Source organism: Canis lupus, chromosome 9 (assembly GCF_003254725.2).
Source record: "Canis lupus dingo isolate Sandy chromosome 9, ASM325472v2, whole genome shotgun sequence".
Taxonomy (NCBI): Eukaryota; Metazoa; Chordata; class Mammalia; order Carnivora; family Canidae; genus Canis; species Canis lupus.
In genome coordinates this window covers 57,292,580-57,310,336 of record NC_064251.1, presented here as the reverse complement: position 1 = coordinate 57,310,336, position 17,757 = coordinate 57,292,580, and the positions used below count along the sequence as shown (strand labels likewise).

At 43.2% G+C, this 17,757-nt stretch overlaps 1 protein-coding gene across 4 annotated transcripts in view; it reads left to right on the top strand.

Moving 5' to 3' along the window:
- Positions 1 to 17,757, top strand: part of GARNL3 (GTPase activating Rap/RanGAP domain like 3) — a 146,532-nt gene that overhangs the window by 34,709 nt on the left and 94,066 nt on the right. For 2 of the 4 annotated variants that reach the window (XM_025475197.3, XM_025475196.3), the window contains exon 3: positions 2,618 to 2,687. In XM_025475197.3, coding sequence (XP_025330982.1) covers positions 2,618 to 2,687 — 70 coding nt within the window. Of the gene's footprint in view, positions 1 to 1,765; positions 1,890 to 2,221; positions 2,688 to 17,757 lie in introns of those variants that run through there. The other 2 variants (XM_025475202.3, XM_025475200.3) reach the window with 2 other exon arrangements.

The following is a 17,757-nucleotide window of genomic DNA, read 5'->3' as shown; positions in this document are numbered from 1 at the left end:
TTTTCCATCCTGAAGCTCTGCCCTCCTGCAGGTCCTTATAGTCCTCTCCACCCTGCTGGCCAAGGGGAAGGAAAGTAAGGGCCTCTCATGGGCTGTGCCTGGAAATGGTACATAGCACTTCAGCCCATACTCTCTTGGCCAAAGTTCAGTCATGTAGCCACACTGCAAGAGGGGCTAGGAAATGTCATCTAGTGACAAGCCCAAGAGGAAAAAGAGAATAGGTTTTGGCATGCACATAGCAGTGTCTTAGGCCAGTACTGTCTGGATAGAATAATGACCACTGGCTTATGAGGGAGTCTGTCAACAGGTGGCTGGCCTGGTGCTCACTGGTGGTGCTCTCAGGCACTAGCGAGTAAGATCCAAATGATGTACAAATACTTGCATTAAGACAACAAACATTTTGTCCATGTCCACTCTGTGCCAAGCAGTAGACCAGACCTTAGGACCCAGAGGAGAACAAAGCTCCTCTGGGAGCTCTCAGTGACTCCTTTAATCACTTCTCTTGTCCTGGGTAGCAAGAGGCCAGAGAGCCTGAGGAGGGAGTAGATGGAGGTGGAAGGGCTTCATAACATGGTGGGTTGAGTGCCTCCTACAGCCACAGAAATGCACCCCATATAGTTCAGCCTGGCTCTCTCCATTAGCGCACTGTCCCTGCAGTTTATTGCATGAAATGTCATTAAAGGGGGAAACCGGCAACTGATAGCAGATGTTCTGTTTCTATCTCTCTGGGTTGTTTTCATAGGACACTCTTTGCTCCCTATGAAGCTTCTAAGGATGTGTTTGCCCCAGGATTCAGGATTGTCATCTTTTTTTGTGTTAGCTTCTGGCTGTTGGCAAAGTTAGCGAGCTGGCACTGTGTCTCAGAGCGCCCTTGGTGATGCTTCCAGTGGCCCCGGGAGGGCCCCCCAGCCCAGCATCCTTGCTCCTCTCATGATGGTGGTCAGTTGTGTTAGAAGCTACGGGGAGGGGGGTGGTGCTACTGCTAAAACTGAAGAGGTGGGCTGAGCTGGGCAGACAGAGCTTTCAGGCACCAGCCATTGGGCCTTCGCTCTGTGCCCCATCTCTGGCTCCATGCAGAGATGCTCTTGTCACTGAAGTCCACTCTCTCAGTAACCCAAGGCCACTGGGGAAGGATCCTGAAACTGTTACATAGGGCACTGGCAATATTCTCCAGGAGGGTTTTCAAAATGGGCTAAGAAAATAGGCATAGAGGACATTTGAATACAGACCGAAATAGGTCATGGAGGGAAATTTTAAATCTCTTTCAGAGACTTTTTTAGAGGGTAGAAAATCCTGTTGCTAGAAGCAGGATGGCAGCTTGGGAAATAAGTGGGGCACCCTTCCAAGTTGCATTTGTTAATTTGTTGCACAGTTTCTGCTAAGGAAGTAAGGACTACAAAAGGTTAAATTTCTCATATAAGATTAATTCACTCATCTCTGTGAAATGGTGGAAGCAGAATACCAATAGACCCTCATTTCTTTCATGCTGTCTTGCTTGGAGCCTATCAAATAGTGTCCTGGCAAAGAGTCAGGTCTGTGGATGCTAAATAGCAGAGTCAGTCTCTTTCTGAGCATGCCAAGAAGGCTGTAATTTAGAAAATGTAGCTACTTTTTAAGGAAGGATGAAAAGGTACAAAATGCACCTCTCTCTGCATGTTAGATCCCAAATATTTTGGAGAGATGAAACATGTAGCTCCTGTGCAATTTTCTTTTCTATGATTCAGTAGAGTTATTTGCATGACATATGAGAACAAAACTTGTTAAAGCTGCTTGCATCTGTGGATCTCCGGTGGTTTCAGGAGCACCGCTTGGAGTCCCAAATATACTAACTCAGTCGATAAGATATGTGTCTTTTGAGTGTGGAATTCTGCATTCAAGATGTAAATGCAGTAAGAGTTTTGCCCTTGTTTTAATTGCTCTTCTTTACAATGCGTGTGATTTTTCTTATCTGATTTAAGCCTTCTGATGGGGGTAGGGGGTGGCTGGGGAAAGTATTAGCTACTGTTATATAAAAATTAAATATCCTTGAAGTTAGATTTTTAGATTTTCTGTCAGTGCTGCTCTTTTTTATTTTTTTCATATTGTCATATTATCATAAATTAAAAGGGGTGGGGTGGGGCCTGGCAGGATTTTGAAGTTTCTTCCTCCTATTTAAAGTTTCATTTCTGCTCTGTAGCATCAAATAAGGCTGGTTATTTTAATGTTGAATATTTGGGACAAAGAGGCTCTCTTAAACGAAAGATAATTGCAAGCTTTATCCCTCGCCTCAAGTTTACTGCAGGGTCTTTCATCCCCTTTGGTTATACAGAAATGAAATTATAAACCACCAGTAGCCTTGGAAATTTCAGTCGATTCCAAATGACTAAATATTTAATTCAATCATTGCCTATACTTCCAGGAATGACTCGGGTGTTTTTCTCTTTACTGAGGGCTCCACGAACGCCGGGCTCTGCAATGGCTGCTGAGGACTGTGTCTGTTGCAAGGAGGCTCCCCTGCAGTGAGGAGCTGGGGCAAGCCTGTTCCATAGCAGCCCTTTTTGCAAATGGTAGTCGATTTTTGCAGAAGGTTTGTGGCCAGATCGCTATGTATAATACTGATGAAGCATTTTTGTTCCAGCTCTGTCTCGGAAGACCTAGGCTGTAGACGTGGGGATTTCAGTAGGAAACATTATGGATCTGTGGAGCTGGTAAGTTTACACTGTCTGTTCAGTGGTAGTACATTGATTTAGATTTAGAGCATCGCCAAGCTCATCAGATCTTTTGTTGTATATTTACTGCCAGACCATGTGGGTACAGTGTGAGGCTCGGATGGGAATAAATGACTATTGAAAGGCCATAATAATCTGATCATCTTTATCTGTTTTATTGTTATGTACTCTTAATCTGTCTGTGCCTCCCAGTTTGTTAAAAATATGTGGTGGCTTGGTATTTTTCTCTGGTGCATATAATTGAGGTATATAATTAAGTTAAATGATTTATGAATGACGAGAGGCAGTGTTTTTTATATTATCTTATTCCTAAAAGTTGATAAATCTAGTTTTTGAGGTTTAAATAGTTTTGACGTTTAAATATTATTGAAATACATATTCTGATTTTCTGTACCTTTTCTGGGTCTGGGATAGGAGTTAGAATATTTATGAGATTCTTTTCCTTCCTGTTAAAAGTATATTTGTTGGGTTAGAATATACTGTAGCAGATCAGATGATAGATACCTGGAATGAAAATACCCACATTTTCCTTATGAGAGACTAGGGTTTATGTTATAATCTTTTAAAATAGTATGTTTTCATTTTAAAAGAGGAATAATGAAGACCTATTTTAGCCTCAGTTTTTTAAAAGACAGAATTGTGATCCCCCCTCCTCTAACGCCAATTGCATGGAAATTTGAACAAATTTTCAGGAAAATGTGCTCATATAATTTTCTTTATTATTTAACACCTAATATTAAAAACATTGAATTTTATTATTTCTATCTATTTACAAAAAATGGTTGCTTGGCTCTATTTGTGCAGTACCAAATTTTCCTCCATTAATATATGCTGCATTCTTGCAGGGTTTAAGTAATAGGAAAAATTATACCAGAGTTGTGTACCAGTAGCATTCTTTTGAATTCACTCATATATTATAGATTTGACTGTGTATCTGGCCCAGGGCTGAATATTCCTGAAAATATAAAATAAGTAAAAGATTTGGTCCTTGTTCTTAAGGAGCTTACTGTCTTGAGTTGGACAAATAAGATACATAAAATATCTAGAAAATGAATTTAGTCACATAAAAGACACATTGACTCCATCAATGTGTGCTCTGTGTCAGTCGCTAGTGGCACCAGGCCAACTCAGACCACCGCCTCTCCTGAAGGAGCATGTGTATAACTATAATTCGGGGCAGGGACTCGTGAATATTGTGAGAGGGCTACAGATAGGGTACCATGGGGGTGAAGAGAAGGGAGAACATGACCCATCCTAGCTGGGGATCTTGGGGAAGCAGCCTGGAGGGCCTCTTGGAGGCTGTAGGACGTGGGTTGGTGGTAAAGAACACAGACAGTAGATATTTGCAAACAATGTGATTCTTGGCAGTGATGTATTCCAAGGGCAGTGAGCAAATGGCCCTGCCTAGCAGAGTGTGTGAGGCAACAGAGCTGAGTGGCCACAAAGCAAGCAGGCTTTGAAATCAGGCCTGGCTTCATATATCAGCTCCACCACCCACTGTTGTCTATGGACCCTGAACCCCAGTGGTGCTTAAGAACTTGTGCTCTGGAGTCATTTTGTTTCTTCATTTCCTAGTTGTTTGATCTTTGTTTGGCCTCAGTTTTCTCATCTGTGGGGATATTACATTAATATATATTATATAAGCGGGGATGTTAATATTACAGGGTTGTCAGGAGGTTAAGTGAGATGATGCACATAAACCCGGTCCATGTTAGCTAGCTGTGGTGGTAAAGATGAAATTTGGTAACAAAAGTAGAACCTTGGACCTGATCCAATAAGTCATATGAAGCTCTTGTAAACAGTGAAAGTGGTGTTGGGGAAGACAACAAAGGTGGCAAAGATGGACCGTTTAGACTCATGGAAACCACAGACAGTCGGACTGGGAAGGTACTTGAGAGCAATACTTGTCAAACCTGAGCAGGCATCTATATCAAGTGGAGAGTTTATCAAACAGATTGCTGGGCCCCCAGCCCCAGAGTTTCCAATCTGGTAGGTCTGGGGTTGGCCAGAATTTGCATTTCTAGCAAGTTCTTAGAGGATAGTGATGTCGCTGGTCCCAGGACCACACTTGAAGAAACCCTGCCTTAGAGAAGCCCAGACTAGTCATCGGTTATACCCATTGACCAAAATTCTTCCTTCCATTTGTTCAGGTTTTCTTTCTGGAGCTGTGTGCATGCATGTGTGTTTCTAGCTGACTTTTTAAATAGTATAAAGTAAATTTTAAATACATTCTAAAATTCTGTGTATAATTCCCCTACTCCACAGCCACTTTATTCATCTCATTTTGTTACCTTCCAGTCTTTATAGCTACTAACTTCATTTCCACATAGCTATAATCAAATTACACATATAATTTTGTCTTCCTCTTTTTTCATTCAGTCATATTTTGTAAATGTCTTCTTGTTACATAGTCCTCATGTTACCATTTTAATTGTGTGATAGCCCAACATCATTATAAATAATTCTCTGGGGATGCCTGGGTGCCTTCGTGGTTGAGCATCTGCTTTAGCTCAGGGCATGACCCTGGTGTCCAGGATCAAGTCCCTCATCGGGCTCCTTGCAGGGAGCCTGCTTCTCCCTCTACCTATGTCTCTGCCTCTCTCTCTCTGTGTTTCTCATGAATAAATAAATAAAATCTTTAAAAAATTTATCTGAGTAATAGTTCCCCTCTTTTTGTGAAATTAGGTTGTTTCAACTTTTCCCTTGTCAGGAATGGCATGCCCTGGTGGTTGGAATGGTTGAGAAAAATCAAATGAGCCAAGTTCTATTTTTGCCATCTAAAGATCTCTTGATATTCTGACTCCAGTGTTTTAAGGAAGATGTTTTCTCTCATCTATGACCAACAGAGAATTGTTCAATTAAAACTGTTTTTGTGTTTTCTAGGTTCATGAGAAAATAAGTTTTTTTTAATTTTTATTTATTTATGATAGTCACACACACAGAGAGAGAGAGAGAGAGAGAGGCAGAGACACAGGCAGAGGGAGAAGCAGGCACCATGCACCGGGAGCCCGACATGGGATTCGATCCCGGGTCTCCAGGATCACGCCCTGAGCCAAAGGCAGGCGCTAAACCGCTGCGCCACCCAGGGATCCCAGAAAATAAGTTTAACTGTTTTTTACACACCTGGTTTGATGAATATTGTTGGAAACTCAGTAAATCTTGGGCATCCTGAAACTCAAAGTTTGTAGAAGGGTGCCCAGGAGTCTGCAAAATTGAAGCCTTAGCATAGGTTTCTTTTGACTTTGAACAAATGAGGTAGAAGTCATTGCAAAGAACCAAACTTGGCTATTGACATCAATAACAAGGACAGATTTAAGGTCTCAGTTGCCTTGGTTTAAACTAAGTATGAGGAATGCCTTGGTGGCTCAGTGGTTGAGCATCTGCCTTCGGCTCAGGGTGTGATCCTGAGGTGCTAAGATTGAGTCCCACATCAAGCTCCCTGCATGGAGCCTGCTTCTCCCTCTACCTATGTCTCTGCCTCTCCCTCTATCTCTCATAATAAATAAATAAATAAATAAATAAATATTTAAAAAATAAATAAAGTAGGTATGAATTTGGTGAGAGAGAATGTGGAAGCTCAGACCTTTATAGACTCATGGGGGGGGGTTTCTTGGCACTTATCCAATACTCACATATTGAAGGCCTGTCCCCCACCACTATGCCAGGCATGGTACTGGGCACTGAGTGGAGGGATAAAGCAGTTTCTCTGCCCTCCTGGAGCTGTGGTCTGGCTGTAGGAACCAGCGGCCTCCAGCATTGATGCTTTGCCAGATTCCAGCTGTTCCCTGCCTTCATCAGGAATTATTTCCTTGCAAGGAACAAAGATCCACTCAGTCCAGCTCAAGTCTAAAGCAATTCACTGGAAGCGTGTGGGTGAGGCTCACCAAAATGAAGCACAGGAAGCACAGCTGGGCCTCATGTGACCAGGAAGCCATCAGACTCTAGTTATTTTCTTGGGTTCTCTCTTGTAATTTCTCTTGTTCACTCTCCTGTGTGTCAGTGCCATCCTCTCTGCTGACCAGCTCCCCTGACTGCACAGTCGCCTCCCTCCTGTCTGCTTTCCCAGTGGTGGCAAGTTTTTGTTTTTTTTTTAACACTTCTTTTCATCGTGGTCAAATATACACAACAGAAAATTTACCACTTTTAAGCATACAATTCAGAGGGCAGGAAGTACATTCGCAATGTTATACAACCATCATGATCAACCCACTATCAGAGCATTTTCCATCAGCTAAAGAATAATAACTGTACCTATTAGATGGTAACTCCGTATTTGCCCTTCTGCCCCAGCTCCTGGTAACCTCTATTCTACCTCCGTCTCTGTGAATTTGCCTATTGTAGGGACCTCGTGTAAGTGGAAGCCTACAATATTTGTCTGTTGTGTCTGGTTTATTTACCTAGCATGATATTTTCAAGGTTCATTCATGTTATAGCCTTTATCAGAATTTCATTCCCTTTTGTGGATGTATTCTATCCTTTGTATATATCACATTTGGTTTATCCATTTACCTATCTCATTCATCACTTGGGGGCTTGTACTTTTTAGCTATTGTGAGTAATGTTGCTGTGAGAATTGGTATGCTGGTCTGTGTTTGAGTCCCTGCTTCCAATTCTGCTGGATCTGTTAACTGGGAGTGGAATTACTATTTTTAGTGATAATTCTATTTTAACTTTTGAAGAACTCCCAAGCGTGTTTCCATTGTGGCTACACCATTTTACATCTCCACCATCGATGAACAAGGGTTCCAGTTCCTCCACAATCTCACCAATACTTGCTGTTTTGTTTAATAGCCATTCTAATGTGCTTAAAGAGGTGCCTCATTATGATTTGGCTTTCATGAGTAATAATGTTAAGCATCTTTTCATGTGTTTATTGGTCATTTGTATTTCTCCTTTGGAGAAATGGTATGGAAGTTATTTACCTTCTTTGCCCATTTTTTAATCAAGTTGTTTGTTTTATTGTTACCGAGTTACAGGAGCTCCTAATATATTCTGGATGTTAATTCCCTTATGAGATATGTGACCTGCAAATCTTTTTTCCTATTATGTGGGTTGTCTTTTTTTTTTTTTACTCTATTGACAATATCCTTTGATACATAAAAGTTTTTAATTTTCATTAAGTCCGGTTTATCCTTTTTTTAAAAATTTTTAATTTTTATTTATTTATGATAGTCACACAGAGAGAAAGAGAGAGAGGCAGAGACACAGGCAGAGGGAGAAGCAGGCTCCATGCACCGGGAGCCCGACGTGGGATTCGATCCCGGGTCTCCAGGATCGCGCCCCAGGCCAAAGGCAGGCGCCAAACCGCTGCGCCACCCAGGGATCCCCAGTTTATCCTTTTTTTTTTCTTTTGTCACCTATGCTTCTGGTGTTGTATTCAGGAAATCATTACCAAATCCAGTGTCAGGAAGATTTACCCCTGTGTTTTCTTCTGAGAGTTTGATACTTTTAGCTTTTACTTTTTTCCTTTGATCCATTTTGAATTGTTGTATGTGGTATATGATTTAAGGTTGGGATCCAACTTCATTCAATAGGTTCATGATCTATTGGGAGTTATTTTGTGCATGTATGGAGTGACCTAGGAGTCTGGTTTCGTTATTTTGTATATGGATATCCAGTTTTCCCAGCACTGTTTGCTGAAAAGACTGTCCTTTCCTCATTGAATGGTCTTGGCACCCATGTCTAAAATCAACTGACCATACATGCAAGGATTGATTTGGGGGCTTTCTCTTCTATCCCATTAGCTTATATGTCTGTCCTCACACCAGAGTGGTGTTTTAAAATGTTGACAGTTGGGGTGCCTGGGTGCTTCAGTTGGTTAAGCATCTCCCTTCAGCTCAGGTCATGATCCTGGGGTCCTGGGATGGAGCCCCTCCTTGGGCTTCCTGCTCAACAGAGGGTCTTCTTCTCCCTCTGCCCCTCCCGCCCCATGTGCATGTGTTCTCTCTCTCTCTCTCACTCAAATAAATAAAATCAGTTTTTAAAATATTGACAATACAATATCTTTTCTTTCTGAAAACCCTTCATTGGCTGCCCATTTAAGTCCAGACCCTTTACAAATCACTACAAAACTGGTGTGATCCTGGTTCCACCTTCCTCTTCTCCCTTCCCTCATGCTGGTCTCTCACATTGTTTCGATCTCTACAACACATTGAATTCTTCCCTGTCCCGGGGCCTTTGCACTTAATCTTCCTTCTGCCTAGAATGGACTTTCCCATCATGTCTCATGGCTGATCTCAGCTTAAGTGTCACCTTCTCAGAGAGGCCTCCCTGACCACCGTACCTAAAGTTGTCTTCCTCTCTGTGCTGTTCTCTAACTCAGCATCCTGTTTCTTTTCTTAATAGTATTTAGCACACTATTCATTTCATGTATTGGTTTACTTACTACTCTCCCGTCCACTAGAGATGAAGGTGGGAACCATGTCTGTCATAATTTCTAGGACCTGGCATAGGGCCTGGCACATACTGAGTTCTTATTAAATGTTGTTTATTACTAAATTGACTTCCAGGCTTTCCCCCCTCCCACAATTCCCCTGGTCTTACAGCCCCAATGCCCATCACAGTCTGTTCATTCTTGCGCCCTAATTTCAGATTCCAAGTAAAATGTCATGGATTGGTTCCTGAACCATGGATGGTTCAGGTATCTATCCCTGATTCATACTGTTGTGTTCAGCAAAGTGGGGTCATATTTATACGTGGTATAAATATGGCCTTCTGGCCTCAGCACAGTTTGTGAATGTGTATTGCTGTACAGAAAGATGATTCTTGGCTAATAAGTGATTTAGCTACCCATCCAGCATCCCTGCCATCTCTGGAAAGGTTATAGACAAAATTCAGTTCAAATGGCATTACACCCCAAATGCATCTCTAACATCGCCTCATATAGTAGATGATTAAAAAACTCAAACTAAAAGCACCTGATGAAAGTTTCTTCTTCTGCCGCTGGACTGTTACCCTGGACACTTTTCAATTCCATAAACAAGGGTACAGCTTATAAGCTCCCTAAAAATAGGAGTCATGGTTCTTTAGTTACCACTCAGTCCCTAGTACCAAGCACAATGCTTAGCATTCATTACTTAGTAAATATTGACTGAATGAATGAATGGTTGAATTTGGTTCAAATAGAAATCAAGGAAAAGAATAACAACCCTCTTTGACCCCCCTCCCTCAATATAATTGGACTCATTAGCTTGCAGTGCGTTCCATCTAGAACATGACATTTTTCTTCTTGAGGAATTGGAAGTCTGGTCTCTCATGGCAGCATTCTCAGCAAGGCATAGCTATTATACCATTGACCATTCTTCATCACTTCATATGGAAATCTGTCAGGAGAAGCAAAGATTGTTTGTAGCTTTTATTGATCTTTTCTTGGCCTTTGACTTAATGGATATGAAACTGATGTGTTATGAATGATGAATGTTATGGACACAATATAGATCTCTGTCCTTCCAGCCCACTGCTGATTCTCATATAACCCTACATCTTGATTCTTCTGGGGGTGCCACAGTTGGTAAGGTAATTTCAAGTCCAAATAAATACCATCCAATCCTTTTTAAACTTGTACCTTCATGACTCAAGCCCGCATTTGGATGAGTTATATGCTCCCCTACTGTATAGGAAAGAACCATATAAATGCTTCTGTGAGGATGGCATTGTTTTTCTTGTGATGAACTTGGGGTGGCCTCAAAGGCTATCTGTTCTCCCTAATTACTATCAAAAGAACGGTTTACGGTGTACTTTCTTGGCATCTGCAGATTTCCACATTTGAGGTTTTGACTGTTGAGGACTCCTGCAGTCTGATATGTAGTGATTGGTATTTTTGCTCAGGCACGAATTTGAATTATGCCTGGGGGACTGTTGTACAGAAAGATGGTTCTTGGCTAATGAGTGATTTAGCTACCCATCCAGCATCCCTGCTACAGTGCAGCTTTGTTTTCTATTCAGGGTTGAGTAGGCCTTTTGTCTTCATAGGCGTTTTATGGGAGAAATTATATTCTATGTGGCATTACCAAATTGAGAGATTATTGAAGGTACCAGCATATTTCCCTCCGGAACATCAAAACATCAAGACTTAGACATTCTACAGCTAAAATCATCATTTTGGCAGATGTTCTCCAAAATGGAACTGGCTCGTATCTAAGTCTTAAATAGCAGGTTGACTCAGTTAGGTACCTCCAGGAACCTTTATCTTAGAGCATTTGCCAGTAAATTAACATGGTTTAAAAGCATGGATGCTTCTTCGGATATTTTTGGTGTCCTGGTGGGTGACTTTGAACCTTTCCCAGGCTAAAATTTAAAATTACTGCAACCATCTTCTGTGATGTAGAACTTGAGACTTTAATCCTGCAATTATTTACATATCATAATGAAACCAGAAATCTTATGATTATTATTTTATTATTAATTTTAACATTTACTGAACTTTTCCTATGTGCCAGTCACTGAGCTAAATGTTTTAGATGCATTTACCTGTTTGACCTTCACAGACAACTGTAGGCAATAGGTACTGTTTGATTATGTTGCACGTCTTGGGTGTTCAGGAGCCATTTGTGGATATTGAATGGCTCCCTCATTTAACTGATGATCTCAGAGAGGTCCCACAGACCAGGTGAATGGTAACAGTGACATTTTAACCCAAGTCTGTGTGTCTCCAAGAGCCCCTGGGCCTAATTTCTCCATCTCTAAGCCCATGCTCTCTTACAGCCCCTACTGCTTATCAGATGTTTTCTAAAGAAATGAAGTTGATTGTTGGAGTGAACACTTCTGCTCTTAATCAACTGCATAGAGAAGCTGTGCTTTAGGTTTTAGCTTAAATGTATAATTTCAGACTCTCTTCTGGCCAAATCTTGATTTCAAGAAGAATATTGATTAAAAAAAATTATCCAAAGAGATATCCATGCCATAAATGGCTTAAATTTAATTCCTGGATTAATCTAAACCATAAGATAGCTACAAACACTTGACCTGCCATCCTTGGCCTCTCTTAGACTCATTTCTCTTGGTCTGTGCCTTGGCGTTATGCCCTTAGCTTGCCCTGATGGACAGAATGGAACAGAGCCATATGGACCTAGATGGTGTGTCTCATGTAGGATGCTCTTGAGGATTTTTCTCAGTGTGCCACAAAGTGTTACTTTTAAGAGGGCCTATGAAAAAAGTCTTGCTCAGGACCAAAAAATATGATGCTTCTCCTGAGAAGCTACTTTGTTGTTAATCTTATAGGCAGTAGAAATCCTGTAAATAAGTTGGGGTTTTGCCTCTTTGCATTGGCCTCCAGGAAGCTCAGAGCCCCATTTATAGCTTGCCTCTAACTGCGTTAAAGGACTTTATAGCATACATCTTAATCTGATTCTCTTGTTTTTACTTTAGTTACTGACATCTAATTTGCCCTTGTTCTGACTTGCTCTGTATCTAATTTTATCCTTTGAGTAAGATCTATCTCAGTAAGGGGCACTTGCATGGCTTAGCTGATTAAGTATCTGACTCCTGATTTCTGTTCAGGTCATGATCTCAGGGCCGTGGGATCAGGCCCTCCACTGGGCTCCACACTGGGCCCATGGAGCCTCTTGGGATTCTCTTCTTCTCCCTCTGCCCTTCCTTCCTCCTCCCCTTCATTCACGTGAGCTTGCTCTCTCTCTCTCTCTTTCTCTCTTTCACTAAAAAACAGACAAAACATATTTTGGTAAGCTGCTTTAAACATTTTTTTAAATTTTATTTACTTACTCATAAGAGACAGAAGGGGTGGGGGGCGGGGGGCAGAGATATAGGCAGAGAGAGGAGCAAGCTCCCTGCAGTGAGTTGAATGTGGAACTCTATCCCAGAACCCTGGGACCATGACCTGGGCCAAAGACAGATGCTCAACCACTGAACTACCCAGGCACCCAACATTTTTTTAAAATAAGGTAGAGGGGCACCTGGATGGCACAATCAATTAAGCCTTTGACTCTTGGTTTGCTCAGATTGTGATCTCAGGGTTGTGAGATTGAGCCCTGCGCTGGGCTCTGTGCTCATTGCAGAGTCTACTTAAGACTCTCCCTCCCTCTGCCCACCTTTCCCTGTGCTCCCACATGCTTGCTCTCTTTCTCTCTAAAATGAATTAATAAATCTTTAAAAATAAAATAAAAATAGAGCATAAACAAGCAAGGCGTTTCCACATCTACCCCTTAACAGTGTATCTTCTGTCTGTCATTGATGGCAGTCAGGTTTATAGAATGACTTTGATACTCGTCTCCTCCCCACTCTATTTTTGATATAGCATCACTTATGACCTACTTTCATAAGATCAGCAACACTCGAGGAGCATCAATACCACCTGACCGGCCATTCAGTGACCATCTTGGATACTGCAGACCAAAATGATACCAAACCCACTAGCTAAACACACCCCATAATAAGAATACCAAACAAGTCCTCTGAGTCTTCCCTCACAAAAATCTTGGGGACAGCCACTTCCATGCTATTCAGCACCAGCATGCTCTCTAGTTTCAAAACTAGAACGAAGCTAGCTCAATCGGTAGAGCACACAACTCTTTTTTTGGGGGGGGAGGTGTACAGTATACTTTATTGATGGTACATGACAAGGTAGGGCTCCCCAAGCCCCTCCCCTTCCTCGGGGTCTGGGATGTAAATTGGAGGTCAGGAGATTCTCAGTGTGTTTGGGGATTAAGTTGGGGTAGGGACTCCCCAGCAGCTGAGGGCCTCTCTCTTTCTCTCTTCCTCTTGTTCTTGCTGGGGCTGGTGGTCCAGGAGGCTCTTACTCCTTGGAGGCCATGTGGACCATGAGGTCCACCACCCGGTTGCTGTAGCCGAATTCATTGTCATACCAGGAAATGAGCTTGACAGAGTGGTCATTGAGGGCAATGCCAGCCCCAGCGTCGAAGGTGGAAGAGTGGTGTCACTGTTGAAGTCACAGGAGACAACCTGGTCCTCAGTGCAGCCCAGGATGCCCTTGAGGGGGCCCTCCAATGCCTGCTTCACTACCTTCTTGATGTCGCCATATTTGGCAGCTTTCTCCAGGCAGCAGGTCAGATCCACAACTGACACGTTGGGGGTGAGGACACAGAAGGCCATGCCAGTGAGCTTCCCGTTCAGCTCAGGGATGACCTTGCCCACAGCCTTGATGGCGCCAGTGGAAGCAGGGATGATGTTCTGGGCAGCCCCTCGGCCGGCACGCCACAGCTTCCCAGAGGGGCCGTCCACAGTCTTCTGGGTGGCAGTGATGGCATGGACGGTGGTCATGAGGCCCTCCACGATGCCGAAGTCGTCATGGATGACTTTGGCTAGAGGAGCCAAGCAGTTGGTGGTGCAGGAGGCATTGCAGACAATCTTGAGGGAGTTGTCAGCTTTTCGTGGTTCATGCCCATCACAAACATGGGGGCATCAGCAGAGGGGCAGAGATGATGACCCTCTTGGCCCTACCCTTCAAGTGAGCCCCAGCCTTCTCCATGGTGGTGAAGACCCCAGTGGACTCCACGACATACTCAGCACCAGCATCACCCCATTTGATGTTGGCGGGATTTCGCTCCTGGAAGATGGAGATGGACTTCCTGTTGATGACAAGTTTCCCGTTCTCAGCCTTGACCATTTCTGTGGAATTTGCTGTGGGTAGAATCATACTGGAACATGTACCCAATGTAGTTGAGATCAATGAAGGGGTCATTGATGGTGACAGTATCCACTTTGCCAGAGTTAAAAGCAGTCCTGGTGACCAGGCGGCCAATATGGCCAAATCCGTTCACTCCGACCTTCACCATCGTGTCTCGGGGACGCGGCTGGCACTGCACCAGAAGATGCGGCTGTCTGTCGAACGGGGAGGAGCAGAGAGCCGAGCACACAACTCTTGATCTCAAGGTCATGAGTTCAAGCCCCACATTGGGTGTGGAGTTTACTTTAAAAAATATATTAAAAAATTAAAAATAAATAAAATAAAATAAAAATATATATATATTAGAGTTGGAGCCATGCCCCTCCCAACCATCTGCAGGTGCAGAGTTGCTCATGCTCTTTCTGGTGGCCTCCCATCCCTGTGCTGCTGCGTCCTACCCCTCAGGGTGATCTCCCAGCTGCTGCAGCGGCCCCAGCTCAGCTCCCCATCTTTGGCTCCTATACCTTCTACTGGTGTCCCAAGGTCTTTGTTCATTGACTCCAGTGGTCTTCAACTAGTGGGATATAGTACCCTGATATACTGTAAAAATACTTTCAAAGTCTGACCAGCGTATAACAGTTTATTTTTTATATGACCAGAGACATAAACTGTTAACAGATTGCTTGTTTGGTAAAATCTTCACAGGAAATTAAGTTTTCTGCCTTAATTATGTTTTATTCACATCCCCAGGAGGCAAACTGCTCATATATGTCTCAAACACGTAATCTTTCTCAGTATCTGTTGGATAATGCCCTCTGCCTCTCACACCTTACTTGTGCCAGAGCAATTCTTGCCCTACACCTGGCACAGGAGCCCCTTCGGCCTCCAGTAAGACCGGGCTCAGCCTCGTGGACTATCAGTTGTAGCAAAAGTACATTTTCAAGCTAGTCAACAATATATCGTGTTATATACCTTTGTATGTTGTTCTCGTGAAAAGATTTTCATTGTTTTGAAAATGCTTTTTAAGAACCTATGATTACTTCTGAATGTAGGCAGGTCCACCATCAAAACTGTGGGCTTAGGGTGCCTAGGTGGCTCAGTCAATTAAGCATCTGCCTTCAGCTCCAGTCATGATCCTGGGGTCCTGGGATCAAGCCCCATATAAGGCTCCTTGCTCCCTGGGGAGCTTGCTTCTCCCTCTCCCTCTGCCTGCTGCTCTTTCTACTTGTGCGCTTACTCGCTCGCTCGCTCTCAAATAAATAAAATCTTAAAAAAGCAAAAAATTGTGGGATCTGACAACCAGACACACACACACACACACACACACACACACACACGTTTGAAAACCACTCTTCTCTCAGTGCTGTTAAAGTTGAAAAGACATTTGGTCTGTTTTCCAACATTTCACCATGTGGGCTCAGAACACTAGAAGCTCTTTTTTGGGCCCTCATAAGCGAATCTAGCCTTTTTAACTTACTAACTGCCCCGTGGTGGGTTGGGAGACACTCCCCCGGGGGCCACAAGAGTGGGAACATTTGAGATTTCACTGAGGTCCCTCCTAGCATCCTTCAGCTGAGGCCCTGGCCTTCCAGCCCTGTCCTGTCTCAGATCAAGTCCCTGTTTTCTTCAGGTACGCATCCACCTCATAGGTCGGAGCAGCTTTTCACTCTGTTTGTAAGAGAAGGGATCACACATGGTGGGTTCTACGTATAGTTTGCTTCTCTTCCTTTTCCCCAGGGGAGTATAGGGCAAGTCACGCCCCCAGTCCAGTGTGGCTGCCATGGCTGACTGGCCACAAAGGGCTTCCAGTTTCATGCCCACTGTTACCGTGCCCCCAATAATATTCTCATTTATAGGGAACTATCTTACCCATTTAATTAAAGCAGTGATGTCAGTTTCCTTTATGTGTAAGAAAAGGATTGTAGGCTCTTTGGTCTCAGCTTTTTAATCAGTCTACTGTAGTTATCACTGTGGTGCACTCTTTTAATATATAATCTCAAACCACATTTGCTCAAGAGATGTGAAGACTTATTAATTACTCTGGGAGCACATTTCAGCCACTCTCTGAATTCTCTTTTTTGGTCCCTGTGATAATTCCACAGTTTTCCTTCTGAATTCCTCCTTTGGACACTTCCCCTTCTTGTTCCTCACTGAGCCTGCTCTTGCCAAGGTCACAAAGACCTCCTGGCTACCAGATTCACTCCTGATTTTATGTGACAAGACCAGCCTGCAGCATGGGCCCTATGAACACCTTCTCCCCCCTCAGTGTTTGTGCCTTGTCCTCCTGCTGCCTCACTGCTTCACCTTCTCAGCTTCTTTATGGATTCCCTTTCTTCTGCTGGGTCCTCACTCTGCTCACACTACATGCCCCTTCTCGGTGATCTCTCCTATCCCATGGCTTCAGTCATTGCCTTCAGACTGACACACACATCCACATATTCTTCTCAGATCTCTAGCAATAGCATGTAGAACCATTTGCCCAAATGCCCACTGCATGTCTCTCCTGGGATGGCCTCTAAGCAACTGAACCTCAGTGTGCCCCAAATGGAACTCAGGTTGTCTCTCTTCCCTACCCCAAACCACTGAGTGAATGGTGCTGCTTTCTTTTCAGTTGCTGATTCTTTTTTTTTTTTTTTTTTAATTTTTATTTATTTATGATAGTCACAGAGAGAGAGAGAGAGAGAGGCAGAGACACAGGCAGAGGGAGAAGCAGGCTCCATGCACCGGGAGCCCGACGTGGGATTCGATCCCGGGTCTCCAGGATCGCGCCCTGGGCCAAAGGCAGGCGCTAAACCACTGCGCCACCCAGGGATCCCTCAGTTGCTGATTCTAAAAAGAAGGAAATCTCCCATATCCCATATCCAATATTTTAACAAATCCTATTGGTTTTATATTCTAGATAGATTTCATGGCAAAATTGCTCTTTATTCATGTAGATGTGCACATACAATTCCAAATAGCCTTTTGAGTATATATGTTTATAAACATAAACAAACATATATATGCATGCAAATATGTACATATATATGAATACTAATTCAAATTCCACAACCACCTGATGAGGTGTTACTACCCCTATTTTACTAGTGAGATAACTAAAGTTCAGAGAGATTAATTAACTTGTTCAAGGTCACTCAACTAGTAAGTTATAAAGCTTGTCCCCCCACCTTATCCTAGCAGGCTGTACTCACTGAGAAGTTCTGTTATCTTGCTGTGTTACGGTCTGCTCTAATGTCCCTGAAACTTCATTGTTCATAAAAGTTGCTTGAAAGGGGTGCCTGAGTGGCTCAGTCAGTTAAGCAGTTAAGCATCTGCCTTAGGCTCAGATCATGGTCTCAGGGTCTTGCTCAGCAGGGAGCCTGCTTCTCCCTCTCCCTCTGTCTGCTTGTTCTCTCTCTGTGTGTCAAATAAAGAAATAAAATCTTTAGGGATGCCTGGGTGGGTCAGTGGTTGAGTGTCTGCCTTTGG